The sequence below is a fragment of the Aquarana catesbeiana genome, linkage group LG09 (assembly GCF_042186555.1).
Source record: "Aquarana catesbeiana isolate 2022-GZ linkage group LG09, ASM4218655v1, whole genome shotgun sequence".
NCBI classification, from domain to species: Eukaryota; Metazoa; Chordata; class Amphibia; order Anura; family Ranidae; genus Aquarana; species Aquarana catesbeiana.
The window spans coordinates 163395446-163415134 of NC_133332.1; the positions used below are offsets into that span (position 1 = coordinate 163395446).

The 19689-nt window shown below is 45.0% G+C and overlaps 1 protein-coding gene across 1 annotated transcript in view; it reads right to left on the reverse strand.

Annotated features, from left to right (window-relative positions):
* The window catches only part of LOC141108105 (UDP-N-acetylglucosamine transferase subunit ALG13-like), a 443195-nt gene that overhangs the window by 233064 nt on the left and 190442 nt on the right, over window positions 1-19689 (reverse strand). Inside the window, exons 13-16 of the mRNA XM_073599348.1 lie at window positions 15514-15551; window positions 15336-15418; window positions 14503-14616; window positions 10620-10776 (exon numbers count right to left, since the gene is read on the reverse strand). Of these exons, the coding sequence (XP_073455449.1) occupies window positions 10620-10776; window positions 14503-14616; window positions 15336-15418; window positions 15514-15551 (392 nt within the window). The remainder of the gene's footprint in view (window positions 1-10619; window positions 10777-14502; window positions 14617-15335; window positions 15419-15513; window positions 15552-19689) is intronic.

Here is a 19689-nt window from a genome sequence, read left to right on the forward strand (position 1 = left end):
GACTGCAAGCAGCTCTCTTTGATTGGATGAGGCCCTTGCCTCCTCTGGGGACCACTCTCCTTGTGCTACTGCATTGCTGAGGTGGGCCCCCCATCCCCAGGAACTTGCATCCATGGTAATCCTTCGGGACATGGGAAAGGACCATGGGAGACCTCCTGCTAGGTGCTGACCATCTCTCCACCACCACAGGCTTCTTTTTATCCTGTCGGGAAGCCAGATCCTTGACTCCAGGGACCTTACGTCCCCGTCCCAGTTTCTTAAAAGAAACCTTTGTAACGGACACTGACGGAGTCTCGCCCATGGTACTGCGGGAAACCATGAGGTCATAAGACCCACTGCCCTCGACACCTGTCTCAGAGAGACCGACTGGTTGGTCTGCAATGCTGACATAGTCTGGAACACTTTGGTAATCTTCTCCTGAGGAAGGAAAACTCTTTGGTTCACTGAGCAAAAATCGTAACCCAGATAAGTTAGTTTCTGGGCCGGAATCAAGGACGATTTTTCTTTATTAGCCAGCCTAGGGACTGTAAGAAGTCCTGTACAGCCTGGAGATCCTCCAACAGCCTTTGGTATGATTTTGCCACTATCAGGAGGTCGTCTAAGTAAGGGATAACCGTTATTGCCTTTAATCTTAGTGGAGCCAGCGCTTCCCCCAACACCTTCGTAAAGATGCGTGGGGCTGAGGAAAGACCGAAGGGGAGGGCCTGAAATTGAAAATGTCGGGTCCCCATACCCGTCTTCACTGCCAATCTCAAAAACTTTTGGAAGGCTGGATGGATAGGGATGTGAAGATAAGCATCCCTTAAGTCCAACGTGGCCAAAAAGCAGTTTGGGTATAGTAAGTTTTTAAATGTAAAAACCGTCTCCATACGGAAATGCTTGTATCTGATGGACTTGTTTAAGGTCCGGAGATTCAGGATAAGTCGAAACTTTCCTGCCGGCTTTCTGACCACAAATACATGGGAATAGAATCCCTTGCCCTGCTCCGATCGAGGAACAGGAATCAGTACTTTTTGATCTAATAAGTCTCCGATCTGGAGACCCAGAGCCCTCGCTTTCTCCCGATCTTGTGGAGGAAATGTGACCAACAAACGTTCTGGTGGTTGGTGAACAAACTCCAGCCTGTACCCGTTGGTCACTAGGTCCAGGACGAAGGGGCTCAGAGTGACTGCTGCCCACTGTGGGATGAAGGCCCTCAATCTCCCTCCCACCGGGGAACACAAGTCACTGCGGCTTGGCGAGCTGTTGAGGAGGGTTAAACAGCACTCCCCCTTTGCCTCTGCCTTTGTGCCCAGTCCAATGCTTTTTCGGCCTGCTGTCCTTTTCTCTAGGACTCTGTTGCCTGCTTTGGCCACGAAAAAATTTTCTGGCTGTCTGAACTCTTTTTCTCTGGAAACGCCTTTTTCTTATCAGCCGTGCGTTCCAGTGCCTCCTGTAGACCTGGGCCAAATAAATGATCGGCAGTTAAAGGAAGGCCACAAAGGCGCAACTTGGAGGCCGAGTCCCCTGACCAGGTCTTAAGCCAAAGGCTTCTCCTGGCCGAGTTCACTAGAGCCGAAGTCCTGGCTGACATTCTTACTGACTCAGCAGAAGAATCATCCAAAAAACCCACTGCCTGAAATAGGAGAGGAAAAGACTTTAAAATTTGCTCTCTGGAGGTACCTGCTGACAGATGTGACTGAATCTGAGTCAACCAAACCTCCAGATTTCTGGCCACACAAGTGGAAGCCAGAGCTGGTTTCAGGTTTCCAACAGTCCCAGGCTCTGTGGAGAAGGATATCCCCCCTCTTGTCCATCGGATCCTTAAGCGTACCCATATCATCGAACGCCAGGTCCGAGTTTTTTGAAACCTTTGAAAGAGGTGCGTCTAACTTGGGATTCTTATTCCATGGCTGCGCAGTGTCCTCATCAAAAGGAAACCTCCTTTTTAGGTTACTAGAGAAGAATGGTTTTCTCTCAGGATTATCCCCTTCCGGTTTAATAGTATCAACCAAAGAACTATGAACTGGAAAAACTCTCAATTTTCTCTTATGCAATCCTTTATACATAAGATCATGTTTGGATAACTGAACCTCTTCCTCTTTTAATTCAAGGGTAGTATAGATAGCCTTTAATAAGTCATCTACATCCTCAACAGATAACTTAAATCTTGAGCCTCGAGTGGATTCTCTATCTCTGGGCTCTGTGTCTGACCCTGATTCTTCCAGAGAAGAACGGGTAGATCTGACCTCAGCCTCAGAGTCCTCACTCTCTGCCTGCTGCGGAGCGCTTACTGACGCCTTCAGTGAATACGGACTCTCTGCTGGAGTCTGGAGCTTGTCAATAAGCGTTCTAAAGGAACTGAAGGTGGACGCAAGCTCATCCCTAACAGAAGTAAGCATCTTCTGGCAAGAGGCAACTGGGTCATCCTTTACTAGGCCTTCTATACAGGAGCGACAAACTGCTTTGCTCCATGAGGAGCTCAATTTGTTTGCGCAAACCGCACATTTCCTTTTAAGTGGCTGCGCTTGGGCCTTGTCCTGAGTCTTGGTCTGCAAGACAAAAATAAAATGACCCACCATGTAATTAAAGCCACCCAATCACTCCGTAACACCATGTGCAGGAGGGAGGAAATGTGTCCCCTTACACCCACTACTACAGAGGGGGGAGGGGGAGGGAACACTCACAGGGATAGCAAGGTGGTGACAGAACACCCCAGGCTTACCTGTGGAGGTGCTGGTGTTGGGAACTGCATCCGCTGCCTGTGCAGGTACTGCAGGAGGATCCATTCTGCCCCTCTTGGTCATCCACAGCCTGGCTGCTTAACACCAAGAAACACCAGCAGCCAGCGTTCTCTGTTCGCGCCGTTTATGAAGACTGGAACCTCGTCTCCGACGCCTGATGAGGAGGTCATATGCCCCGGAAGTAACCCTCTCCAGGCACTTCCTGTGGGCCAGCTTGGAGCGCAATAGCTCCGCCCCCTCAAGCGCTGCTGCTTCCTCCATTCCCTGCTCAGATCAGCCACGCTGTCGGCAGGGAAGGACAACCGAAGCTCAGCTGAGCTATAGTGCAATGCACTGCGCTAGGGGCACGACCTCACACCGGTCCTGGCCCTCTCCAGGCACCGAGGACAGGGAACAGCAGCACAGCCAACCTCCCCAGCGGTGTGCTGCTTCTGGCAGAGGAAGAGGTAAGTGATATGCCCCAGGAAAATAGCCATACAAAGCCCCTGCTTATAAGGCCTATGGGAGCAGGTTCCATGAACATGTTACCCCCCGTCCGGAGGAAACACAAATAACTGACATGGGCCTGGAGGACCGCCCTTTTATCTGGTGGGGGTGACGTGTTTCCTGTCCTGGTAGGAGGAGCCCAAGGTCTCATGGGCTGTCCTGGAAGACGCTTGGAGAAAATTTCCTGGAACACCCCTGTAGGTGTAGGGACCATTCCCCCTGGCAGATATGCTGGCGGCTGAGATAATCCACCTTCCAGCTCCCTACTCCTGGGATACGGACTGCCGATATAAATTGGCACATGTCCCCCTGGCAGGCTAGTATGTGGCTCAACTCCTTCAGAGCTGAACGACTCCTCGTACCGCCTTGGTGGTTTATATAGGCCACTGCATTAGCATTGTCGGACTGAACCAATAGGGCAGTCCTGAAGCTCTACTGTCCAGGACCGAAGGGCCAGATGTACTGCCCGTAATTACAGGACGTTGATGGGCAGGATCTGTTCTGTCCCTGACCATTTCCCCTGAGCTGTGAGCATTTCTAGGGTCGCTCCCCAGCCCGAGAGACTGGCATCTGTAGTCAGTACTGTAGAAGTTACTGGAGGAAAGGATTTTCCCTTTCGCAGGTTCTGATCCTGCAACCACCAGTTTAGGCTTAAGCGTGCCTGAGGAGATAAGCACATTGGATAATCCAGGGCTTTTCCTCTTCTGGTCAAAGCCAAAAAGATGTCTTGTTGTAAAGGCCTGGAATGGAACTGGGCATAGGGTACTGCCTAGGAGAATACCATCCTCCCTAGAAGGCTCATACAGAGCCGAATGGAGGGTTGTCTGGTGCCCCTTATCTGATGCACCTGAACCTTCAGGGCACAGATCCTTATGGGTAGCAAGAATATTCTTGCTTGAACCGTATCTAGGATCAGACCTAAATACTTTAGGGCTCTTTCACACGGGGCGGATCAGTGATGATCCGCCCCGTGAACACCCGCTTGCTCAGCGGGGATCGCTCCGCCGATCCCCGCTGAGCAGGAAGATGTCAGAGCGCCGCTCTCCCCTATGGGGGATCGGATGATGACGGACCGTAGAGTCCATCGTCACCCGATCCGTTAACGGATGGAAAAGTAGGGTTTTCCTCCATTAGACTTTTCGGATCGGAGCGGGTTGGATGTCAGCGGACGTTCATTCGCTGACTTCCGCTATTCCATAGGGATACATGTATGTCAGTTTTTCATCTGAAAACGGAAGGATGAAAAACGGACATACGGATCGTCCGTGTGAAAGAGCCCTTAAACTTTGAGCTGGTTTTAAGGCAACTCTAGCTTGTAACTGCGAGATAAAATTGAGGTGACCCACTTGTCCTGAATTATTGTTCTCCAAATGTCCGCAAAGTGCAGCAGCATTCCCTCCACTTGATGGAGTGGGGGTGTCCCCTCAAAAGGAAGGCTTGGTGCTGGGTTTAGAAGAATCTTGGACCCAGGGCCTTTTCTGGCCCTGGACCTGCGGCTTGCCCCTGGACCTAGTGCCCTGTTGGCGGCAGAACCGTCTTGGCACTGAGATATTGGAGGAAGCAGTCCCTGAGGTTTTAAACAAGGGACGTCTGGTGCTTTTCTTCACAGGAAGTAGAGAACTCTTCCCTCAGGAGATCTTTTGGATAGATTTGTCCAAACGATCACCAAATAAACATTCCCCATGAAAAGGGAAACCTGCCAATAACTTTTTACAAGGAAGCTCGGCTGACCAGTTCTTAAGCCATAAGAGTCTGCACATATGTACAGACGAGAGAGCCAAACGAGAAACCTGCTGTACTGAATCCTTTAAGGCGTCAATAGCAAAACACAGCGCTCAAGAAATATCTGTCTTACTTTCAGGCAGATCATCCTCCTGGTTAGGCCTATCAGGCCGTTTGACCTGATCCTTTACGGACTGGCAGATACCAATTGCTGCAACAGCTGGCTGAATAGCTGAACTGGCCAAAAAAAAGGAAGCCTTTAATAATGACTCCAATTTGTCAACAGGATCTTTCAAGCCCTGTGCGTTATCTACCGGACAAGTTAAGTTCTTGCTTAAGGAAGAGACTGCTGCATCTACTGCTGGCATGATCCATTTTTTGACAAACTTTTCATCCATGGGATATAAAAGGGAAAACCTCTTAGGAACAAAAATCCCGTCAGAATGTTCCCAATCAGCATACACCGCCTGTTCCACCAGGGAGTGTAGGGGGAAAGCCTGAGCAGCCTGAAGAGGCCTCAGGGATCCCAAAGAGGACCAGGGGGGCTCAGTCACCTCTGCAAGAGGCAACTTAAAGGCAGAATGAACCATTTCGGTCAGAGTCAGGATCAAAACCTCTGCAACTTAGAGGCAGACATCAACTGGATATCATCTTGTCTAGATTGCCTGGAAGCAGACTCATCTGCCGGGCCCTCAACAGAGTCCTGAACTTTAAGCTCTTCCCCATTCTCAACCCATTCCTGCTCCAAACTAGGAGTCTTCGTGGAGGTGAATCTGTCACATTTCCTGCTACCCTGCAGGATGGGGCCAATCATGCCAGCAATCCTGTGCTCTAACCCGGCTAGGGCCGAGGACAGTTCTTGTCAAGCAGCGTTGACTGTAGGCACAATACCAGATAGGCGCAGTGGCTCAGATTGCCTGAAAGCCTCTGGTCTTTTGGGGGGATACAACACTAGGGATATGACTAGGTTCATCAGGAACTACTGACGACATCGGTGTGCCCTTCCGTATAGTGTTAGTCCTGTTCCTCTTTTTTGAAGACATTTACTGCCAACAAAAAGAGTACTGTAGGGTGTAGTATTAAAACACCTCAGAAGGGAGACCCTTTAATAGGGCTCGCCACCCCCATGTAACAATCTTGCTAAGCAACATTTGGTGACTTGTGTGACCCAGCGAAGGAAAAAAAATGAACCGCTGCAAGTGTCTGTTCAGAGCCTGTTCTGTGTCCCACAGCTGACTTCTTCTGGGAGCACAGCTTGCTTGGCCTACACAGCTTAAATATGTTAAAAAAAGGTTCTGTGCGCGCGTGTGCACGCACGTGGTCCCGAACAGGCACGGATGTATTCGCATATGACGCGAAACCTCATGCGTCCAAATAAAAAGCTACTGTGCATGTGTGGCGAAGCCGCGTACGCCATGGCCGCCAAACAGCTAATTGAGCATAGTGGCACTCTTGCGAACGCACGTACGCCCTGGTGAACCAAGGCGAAAGGGAATACGTGGTTAGTTCTCCAACATGTTGGGAACAACCTACCTGCCACGTTTTCAAAAACTGTGCAAAGGTACTTAGAAGAATTTATGCTGTTCTAAAGGCAAAGACTGATCACACCAAATATTGACTTGATTTGGATAGCTCTTCTGTTCTTTTACTTTACATTGTGTTAATTGATAAAAATAAAATAACACTTTTTAAGAAAGCATATTAGTTACTACTGTGCAAACAGGCTACACTTTTACACTTTAGCTAGAATTATGAATTAAGATTTTATAACCGAATACTAAGTCAGTAGTAACAAGTTACAGCATATTTCATGTATTCTCTACAGCACGTGTCAAACACTTGGCCCACCAAGCCATTTTTGATGTGGCCCTCGCACCTCTCCTGCAGCTGTGACACCAGCCTCATCCCCGCCCCACCTTGTCCCAGCAAATGGCAGCAGAGAGAAGGACAGAACTCCTCTGCCAGATCCTTTGCTTCTCTGTGCAGCCACAGCACCCCCTCATTTCCACCTCCCCTAAACTCATACTTTTGCAACTGACTCCAGCCCTCCTATGGTCCTTCTCCAGACCCTGCACTTTCGGCTTTCAAGGTCCACCCCTGGTTTCTTCCCGGCAGCAGCACAAAGTAAGGGGGGTGGACTGTGATGTAAGGGAGGGTGCGGGACCCTTGACTTCTGATGGTGGGTGGATCTTGACATCTAACGTAAGGTGGGGTGGGGTGCCCTGGACATCTAGTCTTACAGATACAACTGGCCCTATGAGGACAACCATAATGCTGATGCGGCCCTCAATGAAATTTAGCTAGACACCCCTGCTCTACAGCAACCTTTCAGGTCTCTGGGAACCCCTTGCTAATATTTACTATAGCTACTGTGGTTACACTGTCATTAACAGTAATTTGAGATATGAAAATATAAAATGCGGCCTACTTAAAACATTTTATACCCAGAGCTTAATAATAATTGACAATAAAGAATACCAATAACCCCACTATCAACAAATATCACAGTAAAAATTGTAGTGTTCCCTCAAAATTGGTGGGCTGAAAATGTGATCCCTTACACTGGTGGTCAATCAAGTGTACCCTTAAAATGGTCAGTGAAAAAGGGGTGTCCATTGGGAGAGGTCCAACCTACACTGGTGGTCACTGGGAGAGGAGCACCATTAAAGTGGTGGTCAGTTGGAGAATACCCATTACATTGGTTGTCAGTGCAAAAAATACCTCCCTTACAAATCGCTAAAAAGATAATGGATGCCAGTGAAGAGGCAGAAATTGCTTATCTTTCAAGGAACCACAGTCTGGAAGAACCCTAGGGTTCATGGATCCCTAGTTTACAAAAGCTGCTTTACATTTGTACCACGTAAGCATTCAGTAAACCTTTTCTTAATTTGGTAAGAGGCAACATAAAGGTTTGCTTCTGGGTCTAATCGCTTTAACCACATACTGACCACGCTATAGCCGAAAAACAGCTACAGCGTGGTCATTCAGTTCTGGTAGGGCATCAATAGGCGTCCTCCCAGGAAAAAGAGCCTTTACCATATGATCAGCTGTTTCCAATCACAGCTGATCACATGAAAACAGACTTACCAGTTCTCAGCAGTCCTTTCCTCCCACACAGTGTCTGTGGGAGGAAAGGAAAGCTGTTAAAAAAAACAGCAAGCCTGTCAAGCACATAGTTTACACAGATAGTGCAGTGCCAACACCGTAGCCTCATCAGCAAAGTAGAAAAATTACTTAGTTTCTGTTATAAAAATTTGCAAATAAAAGGAAAACTTGTTTTTTTCCCCCTTCTAAATTTTTGGTCTTTTTTCACTTGTTTAGCAAAAAATACAAAACCCAGTGGTAATTATATACCACAAGAAAGCTCGATTTGTGAAAAAAAAAAGTTAAAAATTTCAAATGAAGAGAGTGACCGTACAATTGTCTTGCAAAGTGTGACAGCACTGAAAGCTGAAAATTGGCCTGGTCAGGAAGGAGGTGAAAGTGCCCAACAGGCAAGTGGTTAAGAAAATGTATGATTTATGAAAAGGGACATTAAAACAAATAAAAATGTCACTATCACTAGCAGATCCAGGGCCCTTTTTGTTATAAAATAGTTATCAGCTATATTGTGGCAAAAGGAAAATTGCTTTCCTAACAGAACAGACCAGTGAGGTTTTTGCTCTTCCAGGGTCCCCGTTCTCTTACCTTTCAGGTTTAAAAGGGGTCCTAGGAGACCAAAAAAAAAAAAAAAATCACTGGTATATTATGCTCGGGACAGCACATTTTTTTCTTGCCCTTGTGTCTATGTGGATCTTAAAGGTTGTATTAAATTGGGTTTTTAAAATAGACCAATGAACTAGCACTTACTAGTTTAAAGTACTTGAGATTTGTTTGGGGGTATTAGTATTTGTGGCCACTAAACAAAAACTCCAACTGAAGCAGGAAATAGGGTTTTGAATGACTTCAGGGCTCATGCTGACCATCAAAATAAGAGGTTTTACAGCAAGCTTATGTATACATATTCAGAGAAAGACAATAAGCCAGTATCTACCCAAAACAAAATAGCAAGTTAGATTGCTCTGCCTTTAACCATTTAAACTCAACAAAACTGAATTCCTTAAAGTGGTTGTTAAGCCACTATGTTAAGTTTATATCATCCCCTCTGTTAGATAAGAACATGTGTCCTAGTGCCTGTGCTTTACAAAAAAAAAAAAAGGCAGATGATTTTTACCTGTTTTCACAGCGCCTCCCGGCGGTCATGCGACTCCTCGGCTCTTTCCTCCTCTCTCCCCCACCCTGACATCAGCAGGAATGCTCCCCCCCCCCCCCCCCCTTTGGGCTGTCAGACAGAGAGAAGAGAGCCGAGGAGTCACGTGAGGCAGGAGGTGCTGAGAAAACAGGTATCATTTTTTTTTTTATAAATCAGATTTCTACCTGTTTTCACAGCTCCTCCTGGTGCTCACATGACTCCTCGGCTCTCTCTTCTCTGTCTGATAGCTCTAGCGGGCGGGGCCGAGCATTCCCGGTGATTTTAGCTGGAGAGGGGGGGGGAGGGGGGAGAGCCAAGGCATCCCACGACCGCCGGGAGGCGTTGAGAAAACAGGTAGAAATCTGCCTTTTTTTTAATAAAGCACAGGCACCATGACACATGTTCTTAACAGAAAGGATAACATAAAAATGTATCAGTTTTAGAGCAGCTGGGAGGGGAGCAGAGCAGTGCTGGTACCAGCTGACCGTCAGGAAGTGGAGGGGGGAGGAGGACAGAGGGAGACACAGGAGAGCTGCAGATAGCAGTGGATGATGGTGGCACAAACTGTCCATGTCAGAGCTCAGCAGCCATGATAAACCTTGGTCAGTTTACAGGGGGGGGGGGGGGGGGAAACCAGGCAGGATCAGCCAGGTATTTCAGGTGATACAAGGGGCCAAATTACACAGGATCTATCTCTCTCTCTACAGGCAGTCCCTGAGTTACGAACGGGTTAGGGACTGCCGGTTTGTTCTAAAGTCGAATATGTTCGTAAGTCAGAAGCGCATGCGCAGAACGGCAGTGACGTCGTTTTCCGATGTTCTGTCAAGTAGCCGCACATGTGCAGACGTTGTTTTCCGATGTGCCTGCCATTGAAAAGTGGCCGCGCATGCGTAGAACTGCAGGGACGCCCCGTTCGTAAGTAGGAGTCATTCGTAAGTCGGATGTTCGTAACTCGGGGACTGCCTGTATATCTATACACACACATTTTTTTTTTTTTTTTAGAAGACGAGCTCCAGTCTCCCCCTAAAAAAAAACATTTAAAGTCAGCAGCTACAAATGCTCAAGGTGGTGATTTAATATAAGGACACTTACCTGTCCCTGGATCCAGCAATGTCCTCACCTGAGCCGATTCTGAAAGCGGCTTCGCATGCAGGCTTCCAACTGCTCATGCACGAGTCATATTGCAATTTGTGATTGGTCCCGCAGTCTTTTGGGACCTGTGATGTGTCCCAGAATGCTGCAGGGGAAGGAAGGGAGGGACAAACTTCCGCTCAAGATAGCTACAGTCATCTGACCAGAAATGGGGCAGCTGGTACCTGTCAAAATCAGGTACCCACTCCACCACCCCCCAAAGAAAATGTAAAGGGTGGGGTGGGGGGGATGGAGAAGAGGAAAACATCCTTTTTTGGATGAAGTTACGCTTTAACTTGAATTACCAGTTCTATGTTGACACCTACAGGCAAAGTTGGAAAGTTAGCATCATCTCCCTCCTCAATCTCATAATAAGTTATAGAGTCGTCCAAGCCTCGCTGTTCATCATCTCTGTCAGATACATATCCAAACTGGCATTCTTTATTTGCACAAGGCATCTGCCTGCGGCTCCGTGTATACGACCTGTTAACAGAAAAAAAAAAAAAAAAAATCCTAAAGAGACTATTTTACGAGGAAAAAAAAAAAAAATTAAATATTAGGAAAAAGTTTTAAATAGATCGAAGACATATTTTTAATGCATTTTAAAACAATTAAATGGATGCTGGGAAGGGGGGGGGGGGGGGAGATAATGTTCTGCATAAAGAATACTTAATTCAGTGTTCCCAATACTATACTCCAGGGAGATACTTCCACCAACTCTTCTGACCCAACAACTAGAGCAATGGGAAATTCAGATGAGGGCATTTTCTGATTTTAGACGTACAGTAGTACTCAACTAAAGAAGCCTCACCATGATAAAGAGTTTGCATAGCATAATAGGATAGAAAGCAGAATGACTAAATTCAAGAGCGCAGTTAAGTAAAACGCAAACTGTAACTTTAATGTTAACCAAACAAACTGGAGTGGTGACTCTGGAGAAGCAGTCATGCGCTATGAAAGATCACAGCACCATATGTATTTTGGTATATAAAAGATTAATGATCCACTCATGTAAGCAGTATGATCTCACAAAAACTAGTGCTTTTTGTGCCAACATAATCTTTGTAATAAAGACTTATGCAGACATTTTTCTAAAGTTTTTTGTTTTTTTAAAAGTGGTGCAGCATGCGCCAAATTCATGTACCTGTCCAGAATTTGTCCTCGATTATGGTGCATTGGGTGCCACTTTTAGAATACATATGAGACACTTTAGCATAATCTGTCTGCACTGGTCTCAATTACTGTATTTATCGGCGTACAACACGCACTTTTTCCCCCTTAAAATCAGGGTAAAATAGTGTGTGTGTGTTTGTGTTATACGCGGAGCAGCTGCCTCGGAGGGGAAGGAGGGAACGAGTGCTGCCGAAACAGAGCCGAATCTCATACTGTGTACTTGGCTCTGCTCGTAGTCATGCCCAGTCCCACTTCGTAGCATTGACGTCCCGACATTGGACCGGTGTTATGTACATCATAGGAACCGGGCCAAGGGGCGGGACTGCGAGCCGAGCCGAGTACACAGGAGATCCGGCTCTGTTTATTTCGGCAATAACAAGGCTGCAGATGGGCAATGATCAGGCTGCAGTTATGGGCACTGATCAGGCTGCAATGATGGGCAAGGCTGCAGATGAGCACTGATCATGCTGCAATGATGGGCAAGGCTGTAGATGGGCACTGATCAGGCTGCAATGATGGGCAATGGCGAGGCTGCAATGATGGGCAATGGCGAGGCTGCAGATGGGCATTGACCCTTATTTTGATTAAATATTCTTTATTTAAAATGTAATTTTTTTTCCTGAAACGTCTCTCTTAAAATTAAGGTGTGCGTTATACGCTGATAAATACAGTAGCTCCACTTTTATAAGATACGAACTGTCAGTATTTTATTTTAAATTTATTGCAGCACAAGGTGCATTTTAGAACTACCCAAATTTGGTTCGGGTCAGAACCAAAATTGTTGCAGATGCTTCCTGAATTTGGCACAAAACATTAACAAGAGGATTAGAGGCAGAAAAGTGTCATGGCAGCTTTATTAAATACCACCAAACGTGTGGGACATAGTGCTGGGAAAAGTTTGCACTAATAAAAGGCATTAAACTTGCCATTCTACTGCTACAGCAAATGAGGTTTTAAATTTACAGACTGGACACAAGCAAACCCATGGACTAAAATGTGGAACTTGGCTTGACACTATAAAAGATCAATTAATGAATCAAAAGACCTTTTTATTACACAATGGCTTGTGAACTTTGTGTCCGCCCCTTTGGGATAAGAGATTTGCTCTCGGTTTGTTGTTGGGGACTCTAAGACACAGGTTCTCAGCTAGCAAGATTTGTACCACAGAGGGTACTGACAGCTTTAGGGGAGTACTTCTGCTTGGTAAAGGAATTTTAGAATGACCACATACAAATTTTAGAAAAACGGTAAAAAGTTGTAAAAAATAGACCAAAATCATGCATCTAAAAGCACAAATAGTTGGAAACCATTAAAACAAATAGATGGTACAGGTGATTAATGTCCAGATGTCAAGGGAAACTGGTGACCTACATCAGGGCTCAAAATTTCAAGTCCTGAGCTACAAGCCAGGCCTTAAGAGTTACTTTGCCACCTCATCTGTGCCCATCAGCGCCCCTTCACCAGTGCACAGGGATCAGAGAGAGGAGAGCTGGCCACATCACACAGAGCGGGGATCTCCCGCTGTGACACAGCTCGGATTTGAATTGACCGCCAGCCACAGTCAGATGAAGTCCCGCCCTCCTGGACCGGCTCCTATGATAGACGTCACACTACAATTTCCCGACGCTGGAATAATGTGCTGTCTATTATAGGGGGCCGGTCCAGGAGGCATGACTTTGACTGTGGCTGCCGAGCAATTCAAATCCAAGCTGTGTAACAGTGGGAGATCCCTGCTCTGATCTGGCCAGCTCCCATCCAACCCTACCCAATGGTGCCTCTTGCCCACCCCCTCCCCTTCAGGACAGCCCCATACTGTCCCTCAACTTTTTTCCACTCACCAAATGCGAGCAGCAATTTTGAGGGCTGACCTACACAATATCAAACCTTCGCTTTTATTAGGTGGTACATACACTATATTCTCAAAAGTGTTGCCTTTAGGCTGGATTCACACCTATGCATTTTTTGTGCTTTTTGCATCTTGCAGATTTGGACTACAGATCGTGTTCCATAGGAAACAATGTTAAATGGACTCTAGTGCAAATCTGCAAAATGCAAAAAGCACTAAAACTGCATAGGTGTGAATCCAGCCTTACACGCACATCCCCGTCTTAGTCTGTAGGGTTCAATATTGAGCTGGCCTACCCTTTGCAGCTATAACCACTTCAACTCTTCTGGGATAGCTGTCCACAAGGTTTAGGAGTGTGTCTATGGCAAGGTTTGTGTCAGGGCTGGGCTCAGCCCTACCTTCTGTGAGGTGGCCGCTCAGCTGTTGGTCAATTGCCAGCTCCCATCTCTCCACAGCTACTCACCTGTTGATATCCTGCTCGTCAGTCCTGCCTACTTAAGCCGCCCAGCCCAGAGGATCTCTGCCTTCGCCTTGGTAAGTATCACAAAGACTATCTCCTGCATTCCTGTTTAAAGACTTGCTTGGCTGACATCCCTTCTGGCTCCAGATCCTGCTTACTGTTCCACTACACTGATCCCAGACTCTCGTTTGGCTGACTATACATTCCGGTTGACAAACTTTGGCTATGTTTTGACTATGTTTGTTCGATTCACTTTTATTTTTAAACAAGTGTGATTTAACTGTACTTCTGTCTCGGTCTGATTTTATGGTTTCTGACAGTTTGACCATTCTTCCAGTGCATTTGTGAGGTCAGGCACTGAAGACCTGGCTGGCAGCCTCCACTCGAATTCATCCCAAAGGTCTTCTACGGGGTTGAGGTCTGTCAAGTTGCTCTACCCCAAACTCACTTATCCACACTATATTGCTAAAAGTAAAAGTTGTGATCCCAATTCTTCTGGCAGTACGCATCTGTGAATGTTCGATCAGATGATTTTTTTTTTTGTTTTTTTTTCAAAAAGGTGAAAATACACATCTAAAATGATGAAACTTTTTATATTAAATTGCAAAGTAGAAAATTGCTCGATCACTGCTGTTGATCTCTTTTCTGGGTTTAGGTTTGTGGTTGCTTGATGTGTGAGAAGTGCAGAATTTCTAATACTTTCTACCCAAAAAAATTTTTTTATACTTACCGGGTCCGATAGGTATAATTATCAAAGTTCTGGTAGCACCTCTTGCCTGGACTGTGGTAAAAAGGAATCTCTGGGTTTATTAAGGCATGTCTGTTAATATATCGAGGTGAAGACCTTGAACATGAGAAATAATGCAAAACGCATCTGTACGCAAGTTACATTAATGCACATTCACTCTAGTACAAACCAGAAAAAGAAAAAAGCTAAACATATAACAGGTTCAAATTAAAAATGTACCATACTATATCAATATTAAGCTAGGTAATCATCAAAACAACTGCATGTCTCCAATGTCTGGAACCCAAATTATGAAGGGGAGGAGAAAAAAAAAAAAAAGAAGAAGAACAGTCCAGTAGTTTAGAATTCAGCTTTTTGGAAAATTTATGGCAGTAAAACTGCTAGACAAACAATCAAAGCAAAGTTATCCGTTCCACTGGATGTGCATTCAAAAATTCACGTAGAACCTTAGCGAACACAATTTTTAATTTAAGATTTGGACAGAATAGGGAAGGGTTAGAACCTTCATAAGGTTTATATTGGCATGCACCCCCCCCCCCCATTATCCCAACCACGATAGACAACTTCCTCTTCCTGTGTGGTCTTGAGACAGAAGGCAAGAGAAAATTCAAAAGGATACACACACACACACACACACCCCCCCCCCCCCCCTACAGTAATACATTTTATTATAATAGAGTGAAACAATAAAACCCCTTACAGAAGGTTCCACTTTAAAAATGATCTAAGTATAGGCACACATTTACTGCCCCACTATACGGGGAGGGGTCGGATCTGCTCTTTGCCAAATGAAACAATAATTTGTTAAGACCTACTTTGATATGCCAAATCCTCGGCTTTGACGGCGCGGAGATTGGAGAGGTTGAAAGTGTTCATAAGACGTTATATTTGCTGAAGTCTGCAGATAAGGTAATCAGGAAAGTTGTGTGTTTGTTTTGGCATCATCATAGCTACATTCAAAATTTGCTTTATACAGACCTCTTTTCCACATACTTTTTTGAATAGTCTTTTCCGAGATTTCAGATCAAGCTCTATAAAATTTTAAAATAAATTTTGTTCAAGTTACAAATACGATTTTCAGGTCTAAACATAATTTAAAAAATAGCCAGCACAGAAAAACAGCATCGAAAATTCAAAAGGACTGGATCTTTACCGATTCTCAGGCTTTATATTATATTTTACTTTATATAGCGATTACAATTTCCAGTCACATTTGCACATTTTCCTCTTAGGTTTAATACATTTTCATCATCAACTTAGCAGTTTTTACAATTTTTGCACATTTAAACAATTGCCGACTGGCTCACGACGATGTACGTCGGCAAAGTGTTACGTTCCTGCAAAACACATGGGTGCATTGTCCCCTTTAAGAGCCGCTGGAAGTGGTAATAAAAATGCCACAAATCTTTCCTATAGTTTGTAGACGCTATAAAACTTTTGTGCAAACCAATGTACGCTTATTGTGATTTTTTTTTACCAAAAATATGTAGAAGAATATATATTGGCCTAAACTGATGAAGAAATTTGTTTTTTAAAATTGTCGCTTTTTGTTTATAGTGCAAAAAAATTAAACACCGCAGAGGTGATCAAATACCACCAAAAGAAAGCTCTATTTGTGGGGAAAAAAAAAAAAAAAAAAGGACATCAATTTTGTTTGCGTACAGTGTCGCAAGACCATGCAATTGTCAGTTAAAGCGACGCAGTACCGTATCAAACAACGGTCTCGTCATTAAGCAGGAAAATATTCCCGTCTGTAAGTGGTTAATAAAGAAAAATAATTTAAGAGATTCACAAAGCGCTTTAAAAAGTAAACGTTTACACCTCCTTGCATGCACAATTTAGCAATGCTCCTGCCACTTTCTTATTTTTACATTAGGCCTCATGCACACGGAGTTTGCTTTGTTCCTCTAAATACCAGAACTCCTGGTAGGAGAAAATCTGCTTAAAAAACAGGTCTAAAGCTGCATATTGTAAATGTTTTTAGGAGCATAAAGCGATTGAGTGTTAATGGTTTAAACTGGTAAAAATTTAAAATATTTTCAATTTATTCTGGCCATTAGATTAGATATGGGCTCAAGTGTGCCTAAATGCGTCTAGCATTTAGGTGCAATCAGCATTTTTTCCTGCTCTTCAGTTCCTGAATGAGCTTTATTAGGTGTTTTTCTAGCCTGTAAATACCTGTGTGCATGGACAAATACCCAGTTTTCTGTTCGCCTGATGGAAAAAAAAACAAACAAAAAAAAAAAACAAACAGCTGTAAAAGTGACGTTTAAGCACAGTGTGTACAAACACTTAAAGTGTGCCTTCACTGTCATACACACGGGCAAACAAAAGGCTGTAAGGCTGTTGGGATGACATGAGAAGTGAAGAGAAGTAAAAAAAAAAAAAAAAAACGGTAACGGCACTTCTAGGAGTCTTTCAGGACTGCACCTGGAGAGTGTAGCTCCACCTATCTTCCCAGGAAACACTGCAGTCATGACCTTTAAAAGACAGTCCCCTTCCCCCATTGCCTCAGTTGTAATCGAGTACTTCCAGCCATGCTGAAAAACAAACGAAACAGCAACCACCACAGAAAAAAACATAATTAAAAGGAAGGGTCATAGGTGCTGTCCGGAAAGACTCCTAAAAATACCGTTATCGGTAAGTCTAAGGTTTTCTCAAATAGTCTTTTAGGACAGCACCTGGAGATAAGCGAGTACTTATTCTAGGATGGGACCAACGCTTGCAGGACCTTCCTGCTGCAAGATTGCTCTGTGGCTGAGAGCAAATCCATCCTGAAATGGTGGGTGAAAGTTGAGAAACTCCTCCAAGTGGCTGCTTTGCAGATTGTTCTGGCGAAGCCCCAGCTCGTTCTGCCCAAGATGTTGCCACAGCTCAGGTTGAATGGGCCACAAAACCCATGGGAAGTTCCACCCTCGAGGCCATAGACTCTTTAATGGCCTTTCAAAGCCATCTTCCGATACTTTTGGCAGCTCCAAAACCTTTACATGGCCCTGCAACCAGTATGAACAGAGAGTTTGTTTTCCTAAACCCCCTCGTGATCACCAGATAATGCAGCAAACCTCTTTTTATGTCCAAACGGTGAAAAGCCTCTTCAGGACAATATGGCGATGGACAAAAAATTGGCAAAACTATTTCCTGAGACAGATGAAAGACAGAAGAGACTTGGCAGGAATCCTGGGATTGTCCTCAGAACTACCCTGTCTGGGAAAAAAAAAAAAAAAAAGGCTTAATATGATAGAAAAAGCCTGCAGCTCACGGAGCCTTCTAGTTGAAGTAACTGCCACCAATAGACTAATGCCGCGTACACACGAGCGTACTTTACGACGGACTTTCTGAATGAACGGACTTGCCTACACACAATCCACCCAAGTCTGTCGAATTCGTACGTGATGACGTACGACCGGACTAAAACAAGGAAGTTCATAGCCAGTAGCCAATAGTTGCCCTAGCGTGGCTTTTTGTCCGAACTAGCATACAGACGAGCGGACTTTTCGACCGGACTCGAGTTCGACGGATTGATTTAAAACATGTTTCAAATCTAAGTCAGTCCAACTTTTGAGAAAACAAAGTCCGCTGGAGCCCACACACGATCGAATTGTCCAACGAAATCCGCCCGCCGGGCAAAGTCTGCCGTAAAGTCCACTCGTGTGTACGCGGCATTACTTTTAAAGACCAATCTTTAAATTGTGGCGTCTTCCAGTGGTTTTTTAGTCCGACCCTATAAAGCCACCGACAAATCCCATTTGGGAAAAAAAAACAAAAAAAAAACGGCACTGGTCTGTGTCTGGCCAGAGCCCTGAAGAACTCAATGACTAAAGGGCCCTGAAATAACTGGGTCTCTTAAAAAAAAAAAAAAAAAAAAAAAAAAACCTGACAAAGTGGCCACCTGAGAATTTAAGGTAATGGCTGCCAAACCTTTTTCCATTAGATCATGGAGAAATTCAAGGATGGAAATTATTTCCTGTGGAGAGAAATTCTTTGAGGTGCACCAGGAGTTGTAGCATTTCCACTTCTTAAAATAAATAGCCCTTGTAATTTTTTTTATCCTGTTATCTAGCAGTGTAGAAATTTGTCGGACAAACCCCTACCCTTCAGGATTTGTTCTTCAATAGCCAGGCTGCTAGTCTGAGATAAACTATATTCGGATGCAGAGGAGGTCCCTGACTAGGGATGGGCTGTCTATTTGGGTCGAAGATGAGTTCAACTCGAACTTTGGCTGTTCACTTGTTCGCCGAATAGCGAACAATTTGGGGTGTTCGCGGCAAATTCGAAAGCCACGGAACACACTTTAAAAGTCTATGGGAGAAATCAAAAGTGCTAATTTTAAAGGTTAATATGCAAGCTATTGTCATAAAAAGTGTTTGGGGACCTGGGTCCTGCCCCAGGGGACATGTATCAACGCAAAAAAAAGTTTTAAAAACAGCCGTTTTTTCGGGAGCAGTGATTTTAATAATGCTTAAAGTGAAACAATAAAAGTGAAATATTCCTTTAAATTTTGTACCTGGGGGGGTGTCTATAGTATGCCTGTAAAGTGGCGCATGTTTCCCATGTTTACATCAGTCCAAGAGCAAAATGACATTTCTATAGGAAAAGAAAGTAATTTAAAAGTACTAGTGGTAGCGCCAGTAGCTATGACTTGTCGGGTCTCTGCAATACACATAAAAGTAATTGAAAAAAAAATGGCCTGGGGTTCCCCCACAGCGCAGATCCCGGCTACCCCCCTGTGTGAAATGGTAATGGAGTACAAATGTATCCCTACCATTTCACAAAAAAGTGTTAAAAAAGACAAGAGACGGTTTTTGACAATTCCTTTATTAATGTCTTCTTTCCCCGCTTCTTCCATCTTCTTATGGTCTTCATTCGGTTTTCTTCCTCCATCTTGTTCTTCCCCCGCTTCTTCCTCTGATCCTCTGCTTCTTCCTTCAGTATTCTCGTTCACATCTTCCTCCGGCGTCTTCTTCCCCGCTTCGTTCTCTGGACGATACGCATCCATGGGAGGTTCCCGCTGTGTGACGCTTCTGTTCTTCTGACCCCGCCCCCCCTGACACATGGGGACTTCCCTTTGGCTATTTCTGTGATGTCAGGGGGGCAGGGTCACCCGGTTACGTAACGGGTGACCCCGCCCCCCTCTGACACCACAGGAAAACCAATCCGGCCCTCAAGATG